Source organism: Aethalodelphis obliquidens, unplaced genomic scaffold, assembly GCF_003676395.1.
Source record: "Aethalodelphis obliquidens isolate GAN/ISIS:26980383/991018 unplaced genomic scaffold, ASM367639v1 scaffold36, whole genome shotgun sequence".
NCBI lineage: Eukaryota > Metazoa > Chordata > Mammalia > Artiodactyla > Delphinidae > Aethalodelphis > Aethalodelphis obliquidens.
The window spans coordinates 7,726,753-7,751,793 of record NW_020837980.1 but is presented as its reverse complement, the minus strand read 5'-3'; the positions used below and the strand labels follow the sequence as shown (position 1 = coordinate 7,751,793).

At 39.2% G+C, this 25,041-nt stretch overlaps 1 protein-coding gene across 1 annotated transcript in view; it reads right to left on the bottom strand.

The window, feature by feature from the left end:
- Positions 1-3,550: 3,550 nt before the first annotated feature.
- Positions 3,551-25,041, bottom strand: part of LMNTD1 (lamin tail domain containing 1) — a 57,321-nt gene continuing 35,830 nt past the window's right edge. Inside the window, exon 8 of the mRNA XM_027129413.1 lies at positions 3,551-6,444. Within this exon, the coding sequence (XP_026985214.1) occupies positions 6,402-6,444 (43 nt within the window). The 3' untranslated portion in view covers positions 3,551-6,401. The remainder of the gene's footprint in view (positions 6,445-25,041) is intronic.

The following is a 25,041-nucleotide window of genomic DNA, read 5'->3' as shown; positions in this document are numbered from 1 at the left end:
GAGTATTTGTATGCTTTGTTCTAACAGTAGGTGATGCAGGTGAGAAGCATTTTAAGAGGCCCATGCTGACCACGGAGACAGACCTTTACTCAAGCCAAAGCTCAGTGTAATCAACCACCATATTTGCTTAATGATTTTTAGGTTTTTGTTTGTTTGTTTTTTGCGGTACGCGGGCCTCTCACTGCTGTGGCCTCTCCTGTTGCGGAGCACAGGCTCTGGACGCTCAGGCTTAGCGGCCATGGCTCACAGGCCCAGCCGCTCTGCGGCATCTGGGATCTTCCCGGACCAGGGCACGAACCCGTGTCCCCTGCATCGGGCAGGTGGACTCTCAACCACTACGCTACCAGGGAAGCCCGATTTCTAGGTTTTATAATGTACATGTATAGCTAGAAATGCTCTACTCCATATTTGTTTTTTTCTCATTGAAAAGTTTGTTTTTTTTTAAAAGCCAGTCTTACCAAAAGCAAATTTGGAAAAGTTGAGGTTTCTTAGAAAAATAACTGCCGTATTATAGTGGGATAAATTCTATCTCTATATGTCACCGTCCAATGTACTGCCAGATTCCAGTGGAGAATCTGGAATTGCTATTTCCCTTCTATAACATGTGGGAGCAAGTTCAAACACTTGGCCCCAGAACACAAAGCTCATGATTTGGTTCACTCTCCTTTTCTTGCCTCATTTCCTGGTTCCTTCTTTTATTCCATCTTCTAAATGCACACCAATATGGATGACCATTTTTCAGAGCCACCCAGAGGCTTCCATTTATTTTCTGTATGTGATCAGCTTCCTTTTCTCCATTTGCTTGAACCATCTTCACTTGTTTCTTAAAGTCAGCTCCATGGCACCTGTCTGGTATTCATTCTCCAAAGAACACACAAGATTTTATATTTAGCTTTATTGTAGTACTTCTTTGATGCTTTATTTTATTACAAGTATCTTTCCCACTGGTCTATGACTCCCATAAAAGCACAAATTATATTTTGAAAAATTCCGGTGCTTAGCATATAATAGACGCTCAAAAAAAATGAGTGATTAAGAATGCATGACAGGGAAAAATAAGTTTGCAAAATACAAACTCAACAGACAACTACAAGCCCTTCAAGACATGTCTCCAGCTAATCCACATAGATTTTAGTGATTTAAGGAAGAGGAGAAAAGGTTAAGGGGTTCCTGAAAGGTGGTTCTAGAAATTAAGAGGAAAATTATAATCTCTAGAGCTACTTATTGCTTCAGGGCAATATTTCAGATTTCCCTTGTTTCAGGTAAGCTGACAATATACCCCCAATAAAGGTAAGGTCACAGTTTCTTGCCTGTTGTGTTGGGATTCTTTGAACATCAGGATTCACCAGCTGAATGATGGTGAATTGGGGATGTCTTAATTTTCCAAGATTGGGGCAGACATGCTCAGTTAAGATTAAAAGGGAAAGATCAAGTTAAAAAGAAGTATGTTTTTTTTTTCTTGGTGATTTATACATAGTGTTGTTGTTTTTTTAACATCTTTATTGGAGTATAATTGCTTTACAATGGTGTGTTAGTTTCTGCTGTATAACAAAGTGAATCAGCTATATGTATACATACATTCCCATATCTCCTCCCTCTTGCATCTCCCTCCCACCCTCCCTACCCCACCCTCCTAGGTGGTCGCAAAGCACTGAGCTGATCACCCTGTGTGTTGATTCTTCCAATCCAAGAACATGGTATATGTCTCCGTCTGTTTGTATCATCTTTAATTTCTTTCATCAGTGTCTTATAGTTTTCTGCATACAGGCGTTGTGGTCAGAAAAGATACTTGATACGATTTCAATTTTCTTAAATTTACCAAGGCTTGATTTGCGACCCAAGATATGATGTATCCTGAGAATGTTCATAGTGGTTGTTTTAAAATAAGGCCTCCTATAGAGAAGTGGTGTCTATGCCTTCTCCTCTTGAGTATGGGCTCCATAACTGCTTGACTAAGAGAACATGGCAGAAGGATGCTGTGTCATTTTCTGCATCCAGATCTTGAGAAATTGGTAGCTCCCACTTCCTGTTTCTTAGGACACTCACTCTTGGAACCTAAGTAACTTGTGTGAGGGAGCCCAAGCTGCCTTGTGGAGAGCGGTCAGCACCAATTTTCCTGCCATGTGAATGAACCACCTTGGGAACGGATGTCTTCCCCATGCCACCCCAGTACCCGAGCCCCTTGTGGTTCCCCTGTTTTCAGCAGAGCAGGAAGTCTGAGACACAAGCTTGGAAAGCAGTTCCTATGGTACTTCTGCTCATGGTTACAATGTTCCTCCTTCTAGACCTAAAATTATTATTGGTTGACTAATATAAATATAATGTGTAATTCAGGCAGAAGGTAGTATTATTAGTCACCTTTGCAATCTGTGGATATTAAGGCAAAATTTGACTGCCCGGCGATCCTGTTGGCCTCTTACTTAGAGAACCTTTTCCCCTCTTTCTCAGGACCACAGTACAGACACAAACACAACGTATTTAGAACAGACAATACTGTTTTCAAACGATTCCTAAAGTTTTACATTTCTCATGCTGTGGTAACATCTAAGCAACAGGCTTATATGAAATTTCACAGTATTCAACACGCTGAGACTGTCTTCAGCCTAAGAAAAAGAAAATATTAGGAAAAAGAAAACTCCTCTAAAAGTAAAATTTCTATTGCATCTGTTTTGTCTTGTAATGTATTCCAAAGAATATGGCTATGTTATGGATATGTCTATATAGATATATTTCAAGTCAGTATTTTTGTAAACATAGATAATTGAGTGGTAACCATTTATATTATCTGAGCACAAAGTTGTATTGCTACCACGCATTTTAAAACTTACTCAGATGGCTAGATTCTAAAGCCTCCTCTACTTGGACTTGGCATTAAGTGCCAAGGGCAGGAGTTTATCCCCGAAAAGAACTCTAGCCCTGATACTGATCTGAAAATTTGGATTCCTCTGCAAAGCTCTTTGGCAATTAACCAAAAATACTTCATCATCTGAACAGTGTTTATCCTTTCACAATTTCTTTCACTATATCATGCCAAAATAATGAAGTGTGTGTGTGTGTGTGTGTGTGTGTGTGTGTGTGTGTGAGAGAGAGAGAGAGAGAGAGAGAGAGAGAGAGAGGAAAAGTGCTGGGGTACAGCTCAAAATGTTCACCTATTTTGGGGCGTATTCAGCGGTAGGTAAAGTTTTGGGTTTATTTTCATTGTAATTCATGTAGTTCATCCATCTGTAGATGATTTTGTTTCCATAAACAGTGAATATTATTATTATTTTAAACATCTTAATTGGAGTACAACCGCCCCACAATGGTGTGTTAGTTTCTGCCCTACAACAACGTGAATCAGCCATACATATACATATATCCCCATATCTCCTCCCTCTTGCCTCTCCCTCCCACCCTCCCCGTTCCACCCCTCTAGGTGGTCACAAAGCACCAAGCTGATCTCCGTGTTATACGGCCGCTTCCCACTAGCTATCTATCTTACATTTGGTAGTGTATATATGTCCATGTCACTCTCTCACATTGTCCCAGCTTCCCCTTCCCCTTCCCCGCGTGCTCAGGTCCATTCTCTACATCTGCGTCTTTATTCCTGTGCTGCCCCTAGGTTCTTCAGAACCAAGTGAATATAATTTAACAATGATCATTACTCGGATGTTTTATGAAATAACCCTCACTGCTCCTGTAAGATGATTATAAGCAGAGTGCTGCCGCAAAATCGCAGAGGCAACAATGAAGTAGCGAATTTCTGGGACCATGAGATAAAGCTCACTGCTGTCTAAGGCTGCTGAAGCCTAAATGATCAATCTTATACCTTTCATTCAGAAACTTAGGAAAACAAAATGCTCCAAACCCACATTCTTTCTTTGTAATCCCTGAATAGTCTTGCCTGAGTATTACCACTTAGGTAGTTAATGATTTGTACCAGTAGAGGTAGGTCATTCTTCCCCTTCCTGTACTGTTCTAGAGAGACTGATAGCCCTTGAGCAGGAAGATAGTTGAGGCTTGTGCTAGAACACTCCATGGTGATGTCACTGACAAGAAATCTACCACACTGAGCATTTATTTCTCTTTTTCTTGCAAGAGCAAAAGGTTATACACTTTCTGAGAGTTCGCTTCACAAAAACAAGCAATACTTAAATGCACCATATTTTTGACCACCCAGAGAGGAAATGTTCTTACAGAAGAGCTCAGAGGGGATATTGTTGTTGATGAAGTGTCAATGAATCAGATATGTAGGTGAAATTCTTCTGAAGCTACACAAGCTTCAAATATAAGGAAGACTATTTGAGCCGAAATATGTTTTGGATTAGGAAACCTCTCCTCAGTCGAGGGAAATAATTGGAAACACCTGAGGCTCACATGCCATTTCTTTTATGAGTTTCTATCGCAAATCTTTGAGGGAAGGAGGTTGGGAGGGATGCCTGCACGGGTGAGGTCGCTTATTGGCTTTAGTTCCCAGAGCCCTTTGGGTTGTACATTTATACTCCCAACTTGAACACGATAATCACAAATGGAGGCAGCTGGAAGAGATTATGAACCATGAAATGTTAACTTTGATTGTACACTCTCGGATGCTCTTATTGTCTCCTCAAATACCGTGACTACACAGTTTCTATGGTAACTATGAAAAAGAAGAGCCTACACGATTTAGCCAACGTGTGATTCAAAGATCATACATAATGGTTCAGAGTGGCATAAGGTGTTATTGAGCGTTGTCTGAAAAGGTAGAAGTCTACTCCTAAGTGTCCAAAGACTAAAGAAATAATGTGATCAGTGTGGCTTGGTGACTAGAAAATATTTGTGCTTCATCATTATGCATGGGTTAAACGTGAATCCTTTTTATCTCCAACCAAAAAGCATATGACAAATTATTTTCTCAAGAAATATAACTCTTCTCAGATGCTTTAGACTGGCATATGGCTTTTCTTCCATCTTGGAAATACTAATCTGATTTTACTAGAGTTTTGTTTATTTACCATTTTAACTATTTTTAAGTGCATTCACAATACTGTGCACTATTTCCAGAACTTCTTCATCATCCTGAACAGAGATCCTGCACCCCTTAAACAACAACTGCCCACTCTCCTCTTGCTGACGCCTGGTAAAAGCTATTGTGCTTTCCACTTCTATGAATTTGCCTATTCTAAGTACCTCAGAAAAATGGAATCCGAATATTTGTCCTTTTGTGTCTGGCTTATTTCACTTAGCACAATATTTTCAAGGTTTACCCATGTTGTAGCACATATTAGCATTTTATTTTTTTACTGGATGAATAACATTCTATTGTGCGTATATACCCTATTTTAAAAATCCATTCATCTGCTGATGGACACTTGGGTTGTTTCCACCTTTTGTCTCTTATGAATAATGCTGCTATTGATATTGGTATACGTATATGTTTGAGTTCCTTGGCGCATGACTTTTTAAAAATAAAGTATGTTTAGCCCTTGATATTTGGATATAGTAAAACAAAACTCAATGATCACCACTAATGATCATTTTTGGGGTTATTTTACGTTTATTTTTTTAAACAGAGTGTATCGGGGGAAGGTCCTCACTTTGCTTGCTCCATCTCACCTTCCAAGACTGTATATGCCCCACCTTCCTGCATATGTTATATAAATAAGCAGAAATTAAATTAAATGAAGCTGGGCTACCAGGTATAGACAGGATTTGTTCTCAGAAACTGACGCAATCATACCTTCTGCGTATAAAGCGGGTCAACATTAAAAATGAGCAAGTTCATTAGTTTTTCAGCTTCTACACTCTTGATGGGTATAGAATAAGATCTCCAAAGACTAAGAAGTGAGAATTGTAAAAAAAAAAAAAAAAAGTAGCTCTATCAGATTATTTAACTAAAACACTCTTGGCATTTCCTATCTGTGGGATTTTGTACCTAGTATCACGAGGTGGAAGAGATTATTTTGGCATTTGAGTTGCATGTAGGCAGGTTTAAAAACCCCCAACTAGTTACTCCATAGAAACTTCATCTATTACTTCCAGCCATTAAGAAGCCGGATTAACGCATGCTTTGGGGAGACAGATTCCAAGTGTAGAGAATCAGACCACAAGATTCAGAATTCCTGAAACACGTGCTTTTGGAAAATGCATCTGCAGAAATGGCAGAAGTTGTCGACCTAACAGCTGGGCAGGGTATAAAAGACTGAAATTAGTGACTGGGAAACTTCATGTGCATAAAATGAAAACAGTGATGGTTTTGCTTTTGACCAATGTTTTTCTTCATAACAGCCTAGAAAGCAAATGTTTTAACTTGTCCACGAACTCTCTCTCCTGCTTTAAGAAATGGTTACAGGAAAGTCCTGAGGAATTATCTTTTCTAAAAGAAACCGTGTTCTCGCTTGCTGCTGGTTTCCTCTCCTGTGTGGAAGGCAGGCTGCGTCACGTCAGGCATCCTTGTGTTGTTCTCTAGACGTGGATATTATTGTCCTGAACAAAAGATAAAATGGCAATGCATGATGAAATATAATACAAACTGGAAGTATGTTGAAATTGTCATAGCAATATAAAGTAGAGATGATGAGTCTTTCCTTCTCATTAATCTTAAATTAAGACCAGGAAATAGATCATAGGACCATAGACCATAGATCATAGACCAGGATCTAGATCATACTCATGGATGGGGGATGATAACAGGAGGGAGGAAATTATTCGGTGATGCCTCACCTTGTGCCAGGGTGAAAGGATTTTTCATTTTGGTCTCCTTCTAACTCAACTCTGTAACTTGTGTGCTTGTTCAGGTTACAGTTCTTAGGCTGATGTGTGATGTGCAGGGTTTTTTGACTCCTAAGCAGCGTAGCTATTTCAGACTAACTGGTCATGGATACTATTCACTTCTGGTCTTAAATACGAAGATCAAAATGATTCTGAGACAACCAGCTTAATGACTTGTTTCTAAATGTTCACACCCTTCATTTCCTTCTTGGTGGTACTTAAGTAGTACCTAATTATCTTTGCCATTAAATATCTAAGAGGTGCCCCAGATTTAAAATATACCAGGTAACATGCACACAAATGTAATAAAGAAGAGAAGGTTTTGTTTCTCTGTTTGCAATTGCTTGAGTCTTCTCTAGAGACTTAGCAGGAGACTCCTCAGCCTGAGATGTTTATGTTCTACCCTCCTCTGTGGAGATGGAGCTGGACACATCTGCATGGGCACGTAGTTTCCTTTAAACTGTGGAATACCTCTGACCCAGCATGGTGAAAAGTCTAGATTGCAGGTCTTTTTATTCCTCCTGTACGGCCTAGCCATGGCACAGTAAGGTGAGGCTGGGAAGACAGAGAACAGGGTAGCTGACAGACTTTGAAGGAAAGAAGTTATAGGAAACAAATATTCATGAAATTTCGACTGACTGAAGAATTTTGGAAATAGACCACTTTGAGGGCAGAGAGGAGAGAGATATTAGTACATATATGGAAGGAAAATATAACAAAATACAGATAGAAAACACTGACATCAGAAAATTTAATCATTAGACTTTCAAAACTCCTTTAGCAAGGTTTCATATTAAAAGTATTAAATATTAGTCCTCCTTTCTATGCTGCTAAATACTGACTCTTAAAACTCACTATTTATGAGTTAAATACTCACTCATAAAAACTGTCCCCAGGAGGAGAAATTGTTATGGAAGGTTCTTGTCAGGGTCCTAAGGAAGTTTCCGTGAAGGGCTAGAAGGACTCCCCGTGTTTGAGCTGTCCGGTTTGGTCCATTCAGAACAATAAGTATTGTGTGAACACATGTCAGTTCATGGAAGGACGCTATCACTGGTACTTTATTAGGAGTCCTAATACAACACACGAGAGTATCTCATAAATGTAAGAACTTTTGCCAATTGTGAATGCAATATCCCATGCTTGCAATTTTGGTGCTGTCTTCCCAGGTCCCAATCAACTGCATACTCTTGAGGACAGTGCTGGTGATATGTAACAAGTCCCACTTCTGCCCCTGATCCTTCTTCCCTCTTTATTCTCTATCCTAGATTGTCATGTCTCCTAGCAATCTGAGAGTTCATGTGGCAGGTGGGACATGATGTGGCCTTGCTAGAGTTCTCTTCTCTAACCTGTGGAAAGTTCTGTTTCTGCAGCATTCTGTGGCATTACCCATCTGCACTGCCCATTATTCAGACAGCAGAACTCTTACACATTCGTCGCAAAGAACTAAGCAAAGAGAGCTTTTGAGAGCTGTGACTCCAAGTGCAATGGCATGGAGTTATTCAATTGTAGCCTAGACGTGTGATTAGCAGTTAAAGAATCTAGAGACTGAACTTTAATTTTCTGTGTTTGTACCAATAATTGACACTCTTAACTTAGCAATTTTGGAAATAGGACTTGAATCTTTTTTAGTGTGTGGAGAAGTCTTAAGATTCTCATGGTAGCCAACTCCTTTCTTGTAGCTCAAGACAATCTTTATTTATTTATTTATTTATTTTTGGTTGCATTGGGTCTTCATTGCTGCAAGCGGGCTTTCTCCAATTGCAGCGAGCGGGGGCTACTCTTCATTGTGCGAGCTTCTTATTGCGGTGCCTTGTCTTGTTGTGGAGCACGGGCTCTAGGCGCGTGGGCTTCAGTAGTTGTAGCATGTGGGCTCAGTAGTTGTGGCACGTGGGCTCTAGAGTGCAGGCTCAGTAGTTGTGGTGCACAGGCTTAGCTGCTCTGCGGCATGTGGGATCTTCCCGGACCAGGGATTGAACCCATGCCCCCTGCATTGGCAGGAGGATTTTTAACCACTGCACCACCAGGGAAGTCCCAATCAAGACAATCTTAATGCTTGATTAGCAGAGTGATGTGGAAGAGCGTTGGCATTAGGCTAAGATTCTAGTCTTCACTTTGCCAGTTCCTATCTAAGTGACTTTAGGAAAGTCACTGAATCTCACTGAGCTGAAGTTTCTTCAGCCATAAAAGGGAGATAATATCAGCCCTACCTACCTCATAGGTTCAAACAAGATAATGTGAAAACCGTGAAATCCTGTACAAATGTGTAACAATACGAGTCACCAAGGAATGGTCGTGAATATCATTGAGAACTGAATAATGACTTTGTCTCTGAACAGTTTTCCATGAATAGATATACCAGACTCAGGAGCTGACTGTAATACAGAAATTATTCACTGACAAATGAAGTAAAACTTTGCTCCTAGTAAAGACCTCAGAAATATTCTGAGAGCACACTGATGGTCCATCCTAAAGATGTCACCAGATGGGGACGGAGGCTCTGAGAAGACAAAAGTAAGGCATCCAAGGAACCTAGAACTTTTCAAAACAGAGTGGGTAAAAAAAAAAAAAGAACTACCAAAGAATCTCCCACAGAGAGGTTCAGTGAACAAATCTGTGACCACGGTAGTTAAGCAGAATAATGACTGAGGAAGACCAACAGAGGCTAAAACCTTTTGCCAAAATTATGTTATTCAATATCCCACGAGAGGATTCAGAACATTTTTTTTCCAACCAAAACCAACAACAACAAAAAATCCTTGTTTTTGTATATAATAAAACTCAACTGCACATTCAGTATTCAGTATAATTCCCTTCTGGCTACAGAAGTGAAGGGTAATTGAATTGTAGAAGGGCTGGTTGCTAATGTCTATGGCAGATTTCAGATCCCATCCTTTGCATTTCAACGACATGCCGCTTAGGGCTATGCCAACTGGAAGAAATGGATCTCGGTATAGAGAAAACTCTAAGACTTCTGGGAGCAGAGATTATATCAGTGGAGGCCAAGGCTGGATTATTCAGCTTTTTGCAATTAAAAAATCTTTAGTTTAATTTTGACCCTGTGGTTGATTACTAGGTGAATTTTGGTAACTTGTCTCTACAGACTTCTGTTTCTTTCGCTCTAAAATGAAGTGGCTGTAATAAACCCCTTTACAGTCCCAATGTTCTACGAGAAGTGTCTGAGAAGAAAGGTTCTCGGAAGAATAGGAAGAGGTAGCCATCACATGTTTAAGAGTTTGGAAGCTCAAGGACAATGAGGCTATAGAAATGGAGAGAGTGGGCTGGTAAAAAAGTAGGTAACCTTCAGAAAAATAGATGTTGATTAGGAAAAACCTAGGAAGAGACAAGCTGAAAGAAACTGAACAGCTGAGCAATCAGAGAAAACTGGAAAGGTTGGTACACAGATGTGGGTAGCTAGTGGGACCATGCAAGGCCAGCAGGCTGTGTAGAGAAGTAAAGTCACTTCTGCCAGAAGAGTTTAGAATACTAAGAAGTTGGTGATCGGGTGGCTGTAACTTTATTCTTAAATCAAGGAGTGAATCTAAAGCTTAGTCAGGAAAAAAAAGAGCAAGAAGACATGTAAGTAGATTAGTCATGGACTAGGGCAACAAAGGATGTCAACTAGAGAAGAACACTGACCAGAAGGATTCCTTGACCAAAAAACACCTTGTCATCAGCACTTTGGGGAAGAGTTAAACACAACCACTTACAAAACAGAAAGCCATTGAAATCTTCCTCAGTTACTTAGATGTTGATATCAGCACGAAAAAGATGAGGCAATGCAAGAAGTGACTGATTAAATGATGCAAAGTCATTTATCAACTGAGTAGCTGAGGCCAGAGTTCTTAATCTCCCCTTTCATCACCATTTAAAAGACACACAACTAGAGAGCTTCTGCAGTCTCTTTAACCAGAATAACTTCTGTTATGCTATTAATAATCTGTTGCTCATAGGAATTAAAATGTACTGGTATAGTTGTAAAATTGATTTTTTAGTATTTGAAGTGACTCTGGATTTCAGTCACTCTTACTTGTCCATCCGCAAGGATAGGATGAGGATAGAGGGCAAAAAGTAAAGATGTGATATTTCTTTGTTTCCCATTCTTAAAAAGTTTATCATACAACAGAGACGACAAAAACTGATGGTTCCAAAAGCAACATAAATATTTAACAGAAAACTGATCACTACAGGATATATGAGAACAATCCATGTTCTGAGGGCTCTTAAAGATGTATCTACAAATTATTTTAGTCATTAGTTTTCTGCAAAGAAGGCAAATTTGCAATATCTTTATATACTTACCTTTAAAAGTTGAATTGTCTGCTTATTGCTTTTGTAACTCAGACGTCCTGTTTTTCCTTGATCTCTGCAAACCCAAAAAGGAGGGTGGGGGGCGGTTAGGGGGATGGGCAGGATCCAGTCCTATATGCCAAGCATTGATTTTTCGCATTGAAACAAACCATGAGATAAACTAACAACAAAAGGATTATCTTTCATTTGAAGAAGAAATCTAAGGTTTAAGGACAATATATAATGGTAACTTGAACTAAAGGGTTTAAATACCACTTGAAAAGTATCATTTGATTATTAAGTCCAAGTTTTCAATGAGTCATTTTAAAAGGAAACATAAATTTCAAGATATAATTAATTAAAACTTTGAGAGAAGAAATATCTGGAAGATATATTTTTTAAAACTGAAGTTGCAGAATAATTTTACCAGCCTGTAAAATTCCTCAAATGCTTTCTACAATTCCAGCAGCCGCAATGATGAAGTAGCTAGTGAAGGGAGGTACAGGAATAAGGCTTCATCCGGAGGGATATACAAGGAGATGTGTGGACAGAAGCAGACACCGACTAGCCGGCCAATTTAGGCGGCTCTACTCTGGTGATGAATGAGGTGACTGATTCATCACCAGGGTAGAGTGGTGGCTTCCCTCACTTCCATATATTTAGGCAGGGATTGAAAGTCACTTTGTTGAAATATAATTCCTACCTTAAAAAAAAAAAGTGTATCACACTGAAATAGTGCTGGATGGATGACCCCAAGTACAAATTACTTCCAACCCAGCGATGAGATGTTATTTTATTCTTGTAAAATATGAAAGGAAAGAAAAATAATATTCTAGGTACAGACAACAATGAGCTCCTCTGGAAAAAACCACTACAGGAAAGCTCTTCAACTATACCCAACGCTTTCTTCTTCTCTGTGAGCTCAAAAGAAGAACTATCAAGTGAAATTGCTAGTATTTGATTACAAAGAAACAATATCCAGAAGCTGGATGTGAAAATGTGATTGGCAAGGAAGAGTAACAAAAATGCAGGGTGTTTCTAGTTAACACAGTGTTTCCCTCAGCCACTAACAGGGTTCTAAATCCAATGAATCAGGATGCTGTTTGGCACATCACAGGGTAAACTTTCTGAATAGTGAGTTATGGACCTGGAATATGGTTAAACAGGCTTCTAAGATATTTTCCTTACATAGGCAGTGGTTTAGACAGAACAATCTGGTCATCACTTCTCATCTTCTGGAGCAATTTGTTGGCCTGAAACAGATTAAATATTTTATGTGTGTCCTTCCAGACTGACTAGCCTGAGGATGAAGGTTTTGAATTGCACCCTGAAAGTGAGTTCTTCAGCAAAGTACTGTATTTTAGAGCTAAAAACACTTATAGAAAATTCCCATCTATAATTTCTTTAAGTTTAATGATGGGATTATCACTGGTAGTGGTGCTTGTTTTCATTTCAGAGTGTGATGGTAATTTCTTGGGGTTATTTGAGCCCCAAATATTTAACACTTAGTAACTTTAATCTGAATACTTTGACTTTCTAAAATAGTATTTTGTTTACTTGTGTGAAGAAATGGATCATTAATGACATATTTCCATAAATGAGATTATAATCTTTCATAACTTTAAAATACTTTTGTTTTGTAATGTTGAAATGTTTTGAAATAAAAGACCTAGTCATGAAGTTACACAATCATTCTGTCATTAAGACTAATATCTTGTCAATGCAACAGGATAGAAAGCCCAGAGATAAACCCACACACATATGGTCACCTTATCTTTGATAAAGGAGGCAAGAATATACAGTGGAGAAAACACAGCCTCTTCAATAAGTGGTGCTGGGAAAACCGGACAGGTACATATAAAAGTATGAAATTAGAACACTCCCTAACACCATACACAAAAATGAACTCATAATGGATTAAAGACCTAAATGTAAGGCCAGACACTATCAAACTCAGAGGAAAATATAGGCAGGACACTCTGTGACATAAATCACAGCAAGATCCTTTTTGACTCACCTCCTAGAGAAATGGAAATAAAAACAAAAATAAACAAATGGGACCTAATGAAACTTCAAAGCTTTTGCACAGCAAAGGAAACCATAAACAAGACCAAAAGACAACCCTCAGAATAGGAGAAAATATTTGCAAATGAAGCAACGGACAAAGGATTAATCTCCAAGGTTTACAAGCAGCTCATGCAGCTCAATAACAAAAAAAAAACCCAATCCAAAAATGGGCAGAAGGCCTAAACAGACATTTCTCCAAAGAAGATATACAGATTGCCAACAAACACATAAAAGAATGCTCAACATCACTAATCATTAGAGAAATGCAAATCAAAACTACAATGAGATATCATCTCACACCAGTCAGAATGGCCATCATCAAAAAATCTACAAACAATAAATGCTGGAGAGGGTGTGGAGAAAAGGGAACCCTCTTGCACTGTTGGTGGGAATGTAAATTGATACAGCCACTATGGAGAACAGTATGGAGGTTCCTTAAAAAACTAAAAATAGAACTACCATATGACCCAGCAATCCCACTATTGGGCATATACCCTGAGAAAACCATAATTCAAAAAAAGTCATGTACCAAAATGTTCATTGCAGCTCTATTTACAATAGCCAGGACATGGAAGCCACTTAAGTGTCCATCATCGGATGAATGGGTAAAGAAGATGTGGCACATATATACAATGGAATATTACTCAGCCATGAAAAGAAATGAAATTGAGATATTTGTAGTGAGGTGGATGGACCTAGAGTCTGTCATATAGAGAGTGAAGTAAGTCAGAAAGAGAAAAACAAATACCATATGCTAACAGATATATATGGAATCTAAGAAAAAAAAATGGTCACGAAGAATGTAGGGGTAAGATGGGAATAAAAACACAGACTTACTAGAGAATGGACTTGAGGATATGGGGAGGGGGAAGGGTAAGCTGTGACAAAGTGAGAGAGTGGCATGGACACATATACACTACCAAACGTAAAATAGATAGCTAGTGGGAAGCAGCCTCATAGCACAGGGAGATCAGCTTGGTGGTTTGTGACCACCTAGAGGGGTGGGATAGGGAGGGTGGGAGGGAGGGAGATGCAAGAGGGAAGAGATATGGGAACATATGTAAATGTATAACTGATTCACTTTGTTATAAAGCAGAAACTAACACACCATTGTAAAGCAATTATACTCCAATAAAGATGTTAAAAAAACAAAAAAGTTAAGGTTATAACAAAATATATTAAAAAAAAAGACTAATATCTTGGAATTCTTTATAGGTTCATTAAAGAAACCTTTATTTCAGCTCTGAGAAGAGACATATAAGTGGTTCTCACTTGTCTATTTTTTTAAAAAAGAAACTCCTACAGAAGTATTGTGATATTGCAATCAGAATTTTCTGAAATCAAGTACAGAAGAGAAAAATCATTACTTTTAAATACATGATTTAGGGGCTTCCCTGGTGGCGCAGTGGTTGAGAGTCCGCCTGCCGATGCAGGGGACACGGGTTCGTGCCCCGGTCCGGGAAGATCCCACATGCGGCAGAGCGGCTGTGCCCGTGAGCCATGGCCGCAGAGCCTGCGCGTCCGGAGCCTGTTGCTTCGCAACGGGAGAGGCCACAACAGTGAGAAGCCCACGTACCGCACAAAAAAAAAAAAAAAAAAAAATACATGATTTAATATGATTTTCCTTTATAAAAGAGTTCCTACTTTTTTGATGTTATTATTTGATAATAAAAAATGAACTGAAACCCTTGGCATTTTGTAGTGTTCTTACAAGTAATTATATTCTATTCAGTGTGATTGTAGAGGTCCAAGTAATTGGCCTTCTATATTCCAGAGGATAGGTATTTTGTTTTAAAATTTCTATATATCAATTCATACAATTTCTAGTTATACTGTTGACTAATACTGCCATATGTATATATATACACATTATATATATATATATATATATATATATATATATATATATACATACACACACACACACACACACACACACATATATTAACTGAAAATCTGGCCAGTCATAGAAGTGACAATCGAGGTTCCAAATTCTTCATCTGGTAAATGTAAACAATGCAATACAGGTCTAAACACGAGTAAACAGAACAGATACTAATATGAAGGATACGTAAAGAACATTTATTTCAAACTTGTATTTGTTTTGCTTTGCTACCATCATGGATTGGAAGTATATTCTTTTTTTATTTTTATTTTTTGCTGTTTTGGGTCTTCATTGCTGCGTGAGGGCTTTTCCCTAGTTGCGACGAGCGGGGCTACTCTTCCTTGTGGTGCGTGGGCTTCTCATTGCGGTGGCTTCTCTTGTTATAGAGCACAGGCTCTAGGTGCGCGGGCTTCAGCAGTTGTGGTGTGTGGGCTCAGAAGCCGTGGCTCACTGTCTCCAGAGCGCAGGCTCAGTAGTTGTGTCGCACTGGCTTAGTTGCTCCGCGGCATGTGGGATCTTCCTGGACAGGGGCACGAACCTGTGTCCCCTGCATCGGCAGGCCGACTCTCAACCACTGCGCCACCAGGGAAGCCCCCTGAAGAGATTTTAACTGTTCCATTCCTGTATGCTGTTATCTATGTTCAAGTTTCCTTTGTTTTCTAACAGATTGACTTTTAAAGTGTGGCTTTGCAACCCTCAGAAACTAAGGAACATTATTGTTATTATTACTATAATAACATTTTTATGGAAGACGGTAGCAGCTGTCGAGTCCACAATTAAAATGAATGCCACTGCAGTGTGTAACATGGATGACAGATGATAGGCAAGCGTATTAGACAGTGTGCAAATACAGTGCCTTAAACAGGGCACACCCCCACACTGTTAGCTTAAAGCAATGTCTGTAGGATAATCTCTGCCGGCTAGTTTCTGCCATTTGATTCGAGTTACAGAAGGAATCTGACAAAGTTGTCCACAGTCTGTCAGCTATTTTCAGCAAGAAGAAAGCGCATGCTTGGACTGGGAACAATGGCGGCAGAACAATGCAAACACATCTGCTTTGTTAAAGGGTCCATAGCCTTTCCAAGAGCGACTCTGTTATGCTGTGGTCAGTGCCTTGCCTCTGTGCTCTAATACAGCGGTCCCCAACCTTTTTGGCACCAGGGACCAGTTTCGTGGAAGACAATTTTTCCACGGACGGCGAGGTGTGGGGTGGGGGGATGGTGTCAGGATGATTCAAGCACATTACATTTATTGTGCACTTTATTTCTATTCTTATTACACTGTAATATATAGTGAAATAATTATACAACTCATATCATGCAAAATCAGTGGGAGCCCTGAGCTTGTTTTCTTGCAACTAGATGGTCCCATCTGGGGGGGATGAGAGACAGTGACACCCAAGTGTGTTACTTACGTTCAGTCTACTCTGTGATGTTGCTTTGGTCACCGTCACTGCAGAAAACCCTGCTTCACAAAGACAGGATGTTGGAAATGGAAGCAGGTTCCTCATGCATTTGTGGCAATCTCAGGATATTCCGGCTTGACTTTAATCCAGAACGTATGGAGATTTGAATTTGTCTCACATATACCTTTAAGGCCACCGTCATTTGCGATCTCAAGCAGTTGATCCTCTTCTAGCACGGACAAAATCGATTATTCACAAATGGGTCGTGGATCCATTCCTTCCCAGTTCAGGGGTCTTCTGTGGTTAAGAAGTAACGCTCAAACTCTTTTGAAAGCTGAGATAGGTGATCGTGCCCCAGCTGGGAGAAAGAAGGCCCTGGCTCAGTCTCCTTCAAAATCTCTGCTAATGTTTGAAACATGTCAAAAATCCCAATGTTCACTCGTCGCCCCCATAATTCCAGTTTGGCTTTGAAGGCAGCCACTTTATCTGCCGACTTGAACACAGTTGTCGTTCTCCCCTGAAGTGACATTGCGTTCGTTGAGCAGGTTGAATATGTCACACAAGTAAGCAAGTTTTGCGACCCATTCTGTGTCACTGAAATGTGCTTCCAGCGGTGACTGTTTTTCTAAAAGTAATCTCTGGAGCGGCTCTCGTAACTCAGAAACTCTGGCCAGTGATCTACCTCTAGAAACCATCTCACTTCTGTGTATCAGACAAGACGTGTGTGCTCTGCACCCATCTCCTCACAGAGCTGCGTGAACAGACGTGGGTTAAGGGCATGTACTTTAATGTGGTTGATAATTTTAATCACATCCTGCAAAACACTGTTAAGTTCAGGTGACGTTTTTCGGGTAGCCAGCATTTCTCTATGGATGACACAGTGCATAGACTCACATTCAGAAGCGACCTCTTTGACCTGAATAGTGAAACCAGAAAGCCATCCAGTCACGGCAGCACCTCCGTCTGTGCATATACTGACACAAAGTGACCAATTCAGTTTTCCTGTTATGTAATCATTCAACGACTGTGGTGTTGGTTGGCAACAAAAGTGCACATAACATATCCTCATGCACATCCTCCTGAAAAATATATCGCACAAAAACAAGCATTGTTGCCTTGTCAACATCAGTAGACTCGTCAACCTGGATTGAGTACCACAGTGACTCATTAATCCACTCTAACAATTGTGCCTCAGTATCCTCTGCTATTTCATCAATTCGTCTAATTATGGTGCTAGCCTCTCCTAAAAGTTCATGACAAATGTCCTTAGCAGCAGGCAGGATCAACTCTTCAATACTAAGGGCTTCTCAGCTTTAGCAATGCGGTTAGCCACTAAGAATGATCCTCTCAGTGCAGACACATTTGAGGAAGTTGTGGCCTTCAATAATTGCTTCTGTTCTTCGTGGTCATGTTTTTTTCTTTTGAGAAACTCCAAAGGCTTGTCTTTTAATGCAGGGTGCTTGGTCTCTATGTGGCGAAGCGTTTCATGGCTTCGTTGGATAGCGGGTCACCACATATTATACAAAATGGGCTTGGAGAATGTGAAACACCTGTTGCAATGAACCCGTATTTAAATAGGACTCTTGGTACTTTCTTTTAAATACAGCTTTCATTTTGTTGGCAGTCTTAGAGTCTTCTGCTGTCTCATCATTGGGTCTTTCCCCCTTTTCAAAGAAGCTCTCCAGCGACATTTGTGTTTTACTCATTTTGGCTAGGGTTAGCTTGTGGGCTTACCAAAACTGTGACTGAGAGAAGTGCACAGTGCGGGAAACAGGTGCGGACAGAAGTGGTAAATAAAATAATGGGTGGGCCAGGCAAGGACTAAAATAAGTGGATTCTGACTTAAAACCTGCCACCAGATGCAGCTGTACAATTGAAGTACTTGCCACTATAAATCCTGCCACCAGATGCAGCTTAACTGTCACCTGCCACTCACGGATAGGGTTCTGATATGAGTCTGCAAGCAGTTGATTTATTGTGGTCTCTGTGCAGTCAGACCTCTCTGCTAATGATAATCCGTATTTGCAGCCGCTCCCCAGCGCTAACATCACTGCCTCAGCTCCACCTCAAGTCATCAGGCATTAGATTCTCATAAGGAGCGCGCAACCTAGATCCCTCGCATGTGCAGTTCACAGTAGGGTTCTTCCCCCTTGAGAACCTAATGCCGCAGCTGATCTGACAGGAGGCGGAGCTCAGGCGGTAATGCGAGCGATGGGGAGCGGCTGTAAATACAGATGAAGCTTCGCTTGCTCGCCTGCCGCTCACCTCCTGCTGTGTGGCCCAGTTCCTAACAGGCCACAGACCAGTACCAGTCCGTGGCCCAGAGGTTGAGGACTCCTGCTCTAACATCTCCAAGTGCATACTACATTCTATCAAAAGTGTCTTTCTTGGTTTTTATTTTTTTAAATTTTTATTGTGGAAGATTCCATACACACAGAAAATATGAAGGGATAATACAACCACATCTGTATACCTGTCACCCAGATTCACTAATTAATATTTTGGCACATTTGCGTTATCTGTCTATGCTTATACCACACCAGACCGTTAGGAATCAAGTAAAGATTTCTGTATGGATCTACGAACAACGAATATAGCCTCAGTAAAATTAACACACCTAAGGAAAAAACAGTGATTTGTCCATATCTAACATTCATTATATATTTATATTTACCTGATTGTCTTAAAAATGTCCTTTCTAGCTGAGATTTTTGTTTCCTTTTTGATCAGTAGTCTGTTAAGTGAAACTAAATGGTAATGATCCCATGTGGGCCATCTCGTTTAGACTTAACAAGGGCTGACACAAGATGGTTTCTCTCTATCTTAGTCTGGAGATGTGCCAATACAGGGCATTTAGGATGGCTTTTCTATCCTCAACACATGGCTTCATCCCTGACTTGAAAGATGGCAGCTCCACCCTGTAATCATGGCACAGAGGAGACACAGAGGAGCACACTGTCCAAGGGCATGATCCAGATGCTGTGTACACAATTTCTGTTCACATTCTATCATACAGAATGTAGACGCATGGTTCCGCCTAGATACAGAGACTGAGAAAAACAGGCTTAATTCTTGGTGGCCATGAGTTTAGGTTTCCCTGGACCTATGGGTCTTGTGTCTAAAGGAACAATGGTTTAGGGGCAGTAATTAGCCATCTCTGCCATGAGATGTTCCTGGAAATGACTGCGCTCTGATGAACTATAATAAGACGAATACATTGCAATATATTGATATGCTTAGACATATTTCAGGTAAGACTATTTTTCTCCTACACTAAATAAGCCTCATATTATTCACATTTATTTTGAGCTCATCAGTCTATTTTTTTAGGTTTTCTTTCTCCTTCCTTGTCAGGGTATAAGTTGTCAGTGCTCATTACTGTAACTATGCTTTCTTCCCTTTCTAATTTTCCTTTTCTTTGTCATCAAGTTTCTAAAAATAAACTTTTATAACATATATGCAGAAAAGTTCACAAGTCATAACTGCACAGCACGATGAAAACAGTGATTCGTGTAAACACCACTCAGATCAAGAAATGGAATATTGTTAGTATTCTAGAAGCAGTTTTGTGTAATCTTCAAGTACTATTCCTTTCTTTCTTCCAGAGATAACACTATTCTGACCTTTAACACCATGGCATAGTTTTGTATGTTTTTGAATTTTATATAAACGGAATTGTATAATATATGTTCCTTTCGGTATGGCATCTTTTGTTCAATATTATGATTCAATGGTGTTATTGCATGTAACAGTAGTTAGTTTTCATTGCTTATGGGATTGTATTAATATATCATAATTTATCCATGTTATTGTTGATGAACAATTGGATTGCTTCTACATTTTGGCTAATACAAATAGAGTTCCTATAATTATTGTATTTGTCATTTGGTCCACATGTGTATGTATTTGTTAGGCATATATAATTCCTGGGAATAAAACTGATGAATTATGGGATATTTGTAAATTCATTTTTCTTGCCTTATTGCACTCGGACTTCTGGTACAATGCTGAACAGAAGTAATCATAAAGAGAATTCTTGCCTTGAGCTGAATCTCAAGGGGAAAACTTCAATTACTTCACCATTTAGTATGATAGTTTGCATTAGGATTTTTGTAGATATAAAGGAAATTCTTTATAATCCTAATTTTCTAAGGTTCTCTCCTCACGGGCGGGTACTGAATTTTATCAAATGATTTTTCTATATCTATTGAGATGGTTATAATTTTCTTCTTTATTCTGTTAACTAATTAATTTTCAAAGCTTGAACCAACTTTGCATTCTTGAAATAAATCCACTTTGTTTGTGATATATTATCCCCAAATAACCCATGTATCAAAGAAGGTCACATTGAAAATTAGAATATATTTTGAACTGAATGATGATGGAAGTATGAAATATATGTCAGAAACACAACATTCGTATACTATTCTTTCAGTGTTTATCCCAGATTCCAGCATGCATACTTGATTTACTAAAGTCTAATATAAATTGTTACTTTTATAACTTATTGGACAAATCATGGGATTTAGAGTACTTTAACTCCATTTACTCCCCTCCCAATTTTTGTGCTATTGCTGTTGTTATTATAGGTTAATTGTGTCCCTCCTAAATATATGTTGAAGTCCTAACCCCTTGAGGTTGTGAATTGGAAACTGGGTCTTTGTAGATGTAATTAAGGTAAGATGATGTCATACTAGATTAGAGTGTGCCTTAATCCAATGACTCGTGACGTCCTTAAAAGAAGAAGGAAGTATGGACACAGATACACAGATCATGCGAAGATGGAGGCAGAGGTTAGAGTGATGTATCTACAAGACAAGAAATACCAAGGAATGCCAGCAACCAACAGAAGGTAAGAAGAGGCAAGGAAGGATAATCCCCTAAAACCTTCAGAGACAGTGTTTGGCCCTGGTGACAACTTGATTTGACTTCTAGTCTCCAGAACTGTGAGAGAATAGATTTGTTGTTTTAAGCCACCGAGTTTATGGTACTTTGTTACGGTAGCCCTGTGAAACTAATATAGTTGTCATGTATTTAAATTCTCTCTATATTTTAAACCCTGTGAGGCAATATTAGTATTGTTTTGTGTAGTGAATACTCATTTATGTTGATCCATGTTTTGACTCTGCATTTTTTTTCACTTCTTCCAACATCTCTGTGCATCCTTCTAAGATCATTTTCTTTCTAGTTGAAGTATTTCCTTAATGTGGGTTTGCTGTTGATGAATTCTCTCAGCTTTTGTTTGCCTGAGAATGTCTTTATTTAACCTCATTTTTTGAAGTTGATTTTTGCTTGGTATAGAACTCCAGGATAGTTCTTTTTAGTACATTAGCACACTGAAGATTTCATTCCATTGTCTTCTGACTTCCATTATTTGGTTTTCTGAAGTTTTATTATAATATATAGGTGTAGTTTCCTTTGGATTTGTGCTGCTTAGAATTTATTTTTCTTGTTTCTGTGGCTTGATGCCTTTCATCAATTTTTGAAATTTTTGTCATTATTTCTTTAAATATTACTTCTGCCCCAGTCTTGCTCTCCTGTCCTTTTGGGACTCAAATCATAACTCTACAAGACCAACTTGTCCCCAGTCTCTTTTTCTAACCTGCTTTGTTCTTTGTCTTCTTCCTACTTTTCTATTCTTTCCTTCCTTCCTTCTTTCCTCCTTGATTTTGGAATATTTTCCACTCCACTTCATTTTCAACACTGCTTCCAAAATTCTCTTTAAAATGCAGATATAACTCTATAAGATGCCTGTTTAAAAACCTTCAGTGTCTCCTATTCTGTCTGTCCTTCATCAAACATGTATTAAACTATTGTGTCATGTGCTGTATTTAGTGCTATTTATGTAAATTAAAAATACATCAATTATACTATACATGTTTTATGAATTAATATATATGTAATTAAAGTGTGATAATGAGGACCAGAATGACTTATTCCTATTTCATATCAGAACTCAAAAGAAGATCAAAGGGGATTTCAAATTTATGGGATTTTTGGTAATGTGAAGCAATATGACAAAATGTTAGCATGCATTAATCTTGAAGGATAAGTACATGGGTGCTTTTAACGTTATCCTCTATACTTTCTGTATTTTAACATGTTTAAAAAACAAAATGTGCTTGGTATAAAGTAAGCATGAGATGTGTAGATGTTTCTTTAAAATTATCTTAATTGTTAGTCTCTAAGCTCTTCTATAATATGAGAGGCACAGTTAAAAACAAGGCAGCTAGTCCCAGTAGAAGAGTCACGTGCAACTGAGATTCTTTCTTCTGTAACTCAGCAAACTAGCTTATTTATCACTGTAGAGGGGAAGAAGCAGGATTGAAGAAATTTTGAGTAAAATTGGTGAATTTTTGTTTTATCTCTTTTTTTCTTTGTCAATTGTTGAGGAATGTGCTACTGATAGCAAACAGCCCAATGGTAGGCAAATTAAAAAGAGACTGGCTAATTAGCAAACAAGGTAACTTTCGCTTGAAGAATCATGTTACATATTTTCTCAAGGAAATGAACTGTTGATTCAGGGACTGCTGTTACCCAATCAATGATCAACAAGTCATTCATAACATCTGTCTCTTTGTGGCCATCTTTCTCAATTGAAATAAAAGAAAAACTCTTAAAATTCTCATGTATATCTGTTAATATTGAAAATTTAATGAATAGAAAATTTAAAAAGTATGTAATGATGAACAGAGACCCTGAAGGTATCAAAGCAACTCTCTTTTAAAATTACCATTACAGGGCTTCCCTGGTGGCACAGTGGTTGAGAGTCCACCTGCCGATGCAGGGGACACGGGTTTGTGCACCAGTCCGGGAGGATCCCACATGCCGCGGAGTGGCTGGGCCCGTGAGCCATGGCCGCTGAGCCTGCGCGTCCGGAGCCTGTGCTCCGCAACGGGAGAGGCCACAACAGTGAGAAGCCCATGCACCGCAAAAATAAATAAATAAAATTATAATTACATAATATACAAATACACGACTTCCCTGGTGGTGCAGTAGTTAAGAATCCGCCTGCCAATGCAGGGGACATGGGTTCAAGCCCTGGTCCAGGAAGATCCCACTTGCTGTGGAGCAACTAACCCCATGTGCCACAGCTACTGAGCCTGTGCTCTAGAGCCTGTGAGCCACAACTACTGAAGCCCCTGTGCCTAGAGCCCGTTCTCCACAACAGGAGAAGCCACCACAATGAGAAAACTCGCACACCACAACGAAGAGTAGCCCCTGCTCGCCGCAACTAGAGAAAGCCCACATGCAGCAATGAAGACCCAACGCAGCCAAAAATAAATAAATAAATTTATAAAAAAATATACAAATACAGTGAAATTTATGTTGAATAGAAAAAATTACTGAATAATCAAGGTGAGTTGCCACCACTATAAAAAGGTGCAACAAGAAAATTTGAAGTCAAATTTCTTTGGAAAACAAGTTGTTCAAAATAAGTAAAACAGTGAAGGCTATCATTAATTGGCAAAAAACATGAATGTACTTCTTGGAAATCTCAAATCTAACTCATAAAGTACTAAATACGTGTGTCTATAAAATATATATATGTATATTAAATGTATATGTGTATATAAAACATTGCTGAAAGAGCTCTTTAAATATCAGACACAAGTCTCTTACTTTACAGATGAAGAAACTCAGGCACAAAGATATAGGATACTTAATTTTATGCAATGGAATACATTCAGGAATTTACAGAATTTCCATCATTCCACTTCTAAAAGGTATTATTTTGGAGGGTGCTATTTCCCAACATGTGCTCGCATACTAACATGGTGGTTCTTATACTGTGTGTACAGAATCCTGTGATTCCAGAGAGGTGTCTCAAAGGTCACAGGGAAGGAGGAAAGAAGAAGATGGATGTAGTGGGTAGTGGGAATCACTCTTCATCTTGGACGGGTCTCCTTTTATCCATTTCATATACTGGGATTCTGCAAAGATTTCATTTAAAAAAGCATCCCTGGCCTCCCTGGTGGCGTAGTGGTTGAGAGTCCGCCTGCCGATGCAGGGGACACGGGTTCGTGCCCCGGTCCGGGAGGATCCCACATGCCGCGGAGCGGCTGGGCCTGTGAGCCATGGCTGCTGAGCCTGCGCGTCCGGAGCCTGTTCTCTGCAACGGGAGAGGCCACAACAGCGAGAGGCCCGCGTACCACACACACACACAAAAACAAAATAAATAAAATAAAAAAGCATCCCTCTGCTAAGTATAGGTTTGTAAATCATTATAACCTCACCAGGATACAGCTGCTCCATGAAAGTCTTTCTCCACAGCTTAGAATCTGCACTGTGTCTAATCAGTTCTTCTTAATCATTTGGCGGCATCTGGTAAACCTCATGGACTTTCTTGCCAGAAACATCATATAGGCATACATTTTTTCCTCCAAGTTTAGCCATATTCATGGACTTCCTGAAGTCCATTAACAGATCCTGGGCTAATAACACCAACTCTAAAAGCTTTATTTAGAGGATTTAAATAAGAAATTTCTGGGTGAAAAAGAATAAGAATTTGGTAATAATATTAGAGTGTGTTTGGAAAAGATGGATATTTTTAGCACAGCTTAACTTATAGGACCAATTTATCCTGCCGAATGAAAAACAAAATATACTTTTGACCAAACTTCAAGAAGCCTATGTACTCTTTTTTTTTTTTTTTTTTTTTTTTTTT